We start from the raw sequence: 2534 nt of genomic DNA on the forward strand, positions 1-2534 counted from the left end.
AAAAAAACCTCTCTGAAAAAAGAGAAAAAAAAAAAAAAAAAACTCACACTTGGTACATGTGTGTGTGTGCCCAAGATCCCAAGAGGAGAATGGAGGAGAAGGGATTGCGGCGTGTTCATCCCCGCCTCTGTCTCTCTGTCTCTGTCTCTATGGTGAGCGCATGCACCCTACAGCAAAAAACGCAGCTGGTTGAGACCAGCAGATGGTTATGTCACCGGACTCCCATGTAGTTAAGTGACTGTGTTTCAACTTTTTATCTCTTTGGCTCTGTCTCTCCAGCAAGAGCACACGCCCTATAGAAAAAAATCTCTCAAAAATAAGAACTCAGCCGGCACAGGACAACTGTGACTTGCAGAGTCTCAGACGCAGCATTGCACAGCCCAGAGCCGAGATTCAGTAGCTTAAACCCACACGACTGAGTCACACCATTGCGCTCCTACGGCTTTGTATAATTTGCCTTTTTTTTTTTTGGAGAGATTTTGCTATAGGGTGTATGTGCTCACCAGAGACAAAAAGCGAGAAATCACCCTCCCCGCCCCCAGGAGGATGACCATGCCGTAATCCCTTCTCCTCCGGTCCCTTCTCAGGATTTTGAGCACACACACATGCATCCGGCATGAGTTTCAAGCCACCAGGTCTGAGACTCGAACTGCAGTCCGCCATGTGGGAGTCCAGCAACATGACCACTGCGCCATCTGCTGGTCCCAGCGTTTGACATTTCTAAGTACAAATGAGTGCATTTCCAAGGTTCTAGACCCTGACTGCTGAGAGCAACCTCAGCCGCTTCTAGCCACGTGGCTCTGTGTGAGCCACTCCGCTTGTCTGTGCCTCGGCTCTCGGGCAAAGGGAGGCAGTGACGGCACTCACTCTCCAGGATCAGGGCGGCTCCTGGCCTGCCCACGCGAGCGCTAGGCCAGACTCGAGGGCCAGGGGCCAGCTGTCGCGCTCGCCACCCTCAGGACGATGGTTCTCACTCCGGTTTGAGCGAGGCGAAGGCGGCCTCCCCCAGGGAAGTCTGGTCCCACACCACACTTGGCAGTGTTCCAGAGCGGCTCCGAGCTGCGGCAGATAACTGGAACCCCTCCAATTTGGAGAAAGGATGTTTGGGTTTCGATTTTTGGGCCGTGCTGGTTGTTGGTGGTCTGCTCAGCCTCTCATCACCGGTTTATTCGTTAAGGGTTATTTAGTCAAACTGCATGTGTAATGATGTTTATTCGCCTCCACCCTGTGTTTGCCTGGCCTGCAATTTCCCACTAATTAGACTTTTTAAAGTCACATATGCATTTATCTACTCAAATTTGCATCATCCATTCCCCTATTGCCAAAGCAGATGTACACACAACACCCACCCACCCCACTGCAGGAAATAACTCGCTTATTATCACTGAGTTATTTTTCCTCTGGAAGACGAACTGGGGAGGGGGTGGGCACAGATGGGTTTCCGAGCTACCGAAGCCAGGGCCATCAAAACGGCGCAGACGGAAGTGCTGGGTGTGGGTCCGCAGGAGCGGAGGGGCTGAGGGGGGCACAGACTCCCAGAATCTGACATACAGCAGCAAATCCAGAGGACCCCGAGCCCACCACCCCAGCTCCAGCCCCCACTCCAAGGGATCTAGACACCCAGCCCTCCCCAAGAACCAGGCACGACACTACTGGTATCAAATGGCTTTATTCCCCAGTGTGAGGAAGCTGTGCGCGGGGCCTGTGGTCCTGGTAACCCCAAGGACGCCCCAGCCCCCGGCCTTCAGGGCTCCAGAGCTTGCTGGTCCGCCGGTGGGGCTGGCTCTGGGAGGTGCGGGGCCTGCTGTGGCTGCTAGGCAGGACGCGCCCCATAGCAACCTGCAGGCAGTCCATGGGCCCAGGGCCCAACGCCAGGACAAGGCCATCGGGGGCAGGGTCAAGGCCTGGCTGGGCCTTTCTCTAGGAGCGAAGGCCCCCTTTGGGGGCTACTTACTCCTCCAAGCTCACCAGCAGGGCTCAGTCTGGCGGGGAAGAGAGAGAGAACAGGGACTGGAGGTGGGGAGGGGAGGAAGGGAAGACGAGAGACTGCTGAAGAGGAACTCAGAAGTATGAAAAGCCCAGCGGAGACCACGAGAGTAACCCAGGGACAATGGAAAGGCAGCCAGAGAGAAAAGCACGCAGAAATACAGGGACGCGGGCTGGAGACACGACAGACCCTACACACTGACCTCTGGGCCCCGAAGGGACTGGGGGCGGCGGTCCACCTGGGGGCAGCGACGCAGAGCGGCTCAGGGCCTCGGCCACCCAGCCCAGGACGCGGCTACAGTGCTGCACCTGGGCAGCAGAAGGGAGATAAGGGCAGGAGAGACGAACCCCACCGCCCTCCACCCCTGCCCCCCGCGCCCCGGCCCAGCCTCAAGGCCTCACCTCCCGCTCCAGCCCTCTCAGACGCTGTTCGAACTGGCGAATGTGCCCCAACTGCTTCAAGGCCGTGTCCACCCTAGGAATGGAAGGCCGCAGGCACCGGGCTGTGGCCCACCTGCGAGGCCCGCCTCCTGGAGCCCCGCCCCGCC

The 2534-nt window shown here is 57.6% G+C and overlaps 1 protein-coding gene across 1 annotated transcript in view; it reads right to left on the bottom strand.

The window, feature by feature from the left end:
• Positions 1-1657: 1657 nt before the first annotated feature.
• The window catches only part of TRPM4 (transient receptor potential cation channel subfamily M member 4), a 59856-nt gene continuing 58979 nt past the window's right edge, over positions 1658-2534 (bottom strand). Inside the window, 3 exon segments of the mRNA XM_027776470.1 lie at positions 1658-1982; positions 2190-2295; positions 2389-2461. Coding sequence (XP_027632271.1) covers positions 1978-1982; positions 2190-2295; positions 2389-2461 — 184 coding nt within the window. The 3' untranslated portion in view covers positions 1658-1977.

This window comes from Tupaia chinensis, unplaced genomic scaffold (assembly GCF_000334495.1).
Source record: "Tupaia chinensis unplaced genomic scaffold, TupChi_1.0 Scaffold000673_1, whole genome shotgun sequence".
NCBI classification, from domain to species: Eukaryota; Metazoa; Chordata; class Mammalia; order Scandentia; family Tupaiidae; genus Tupaia; species Tupaia belangeri.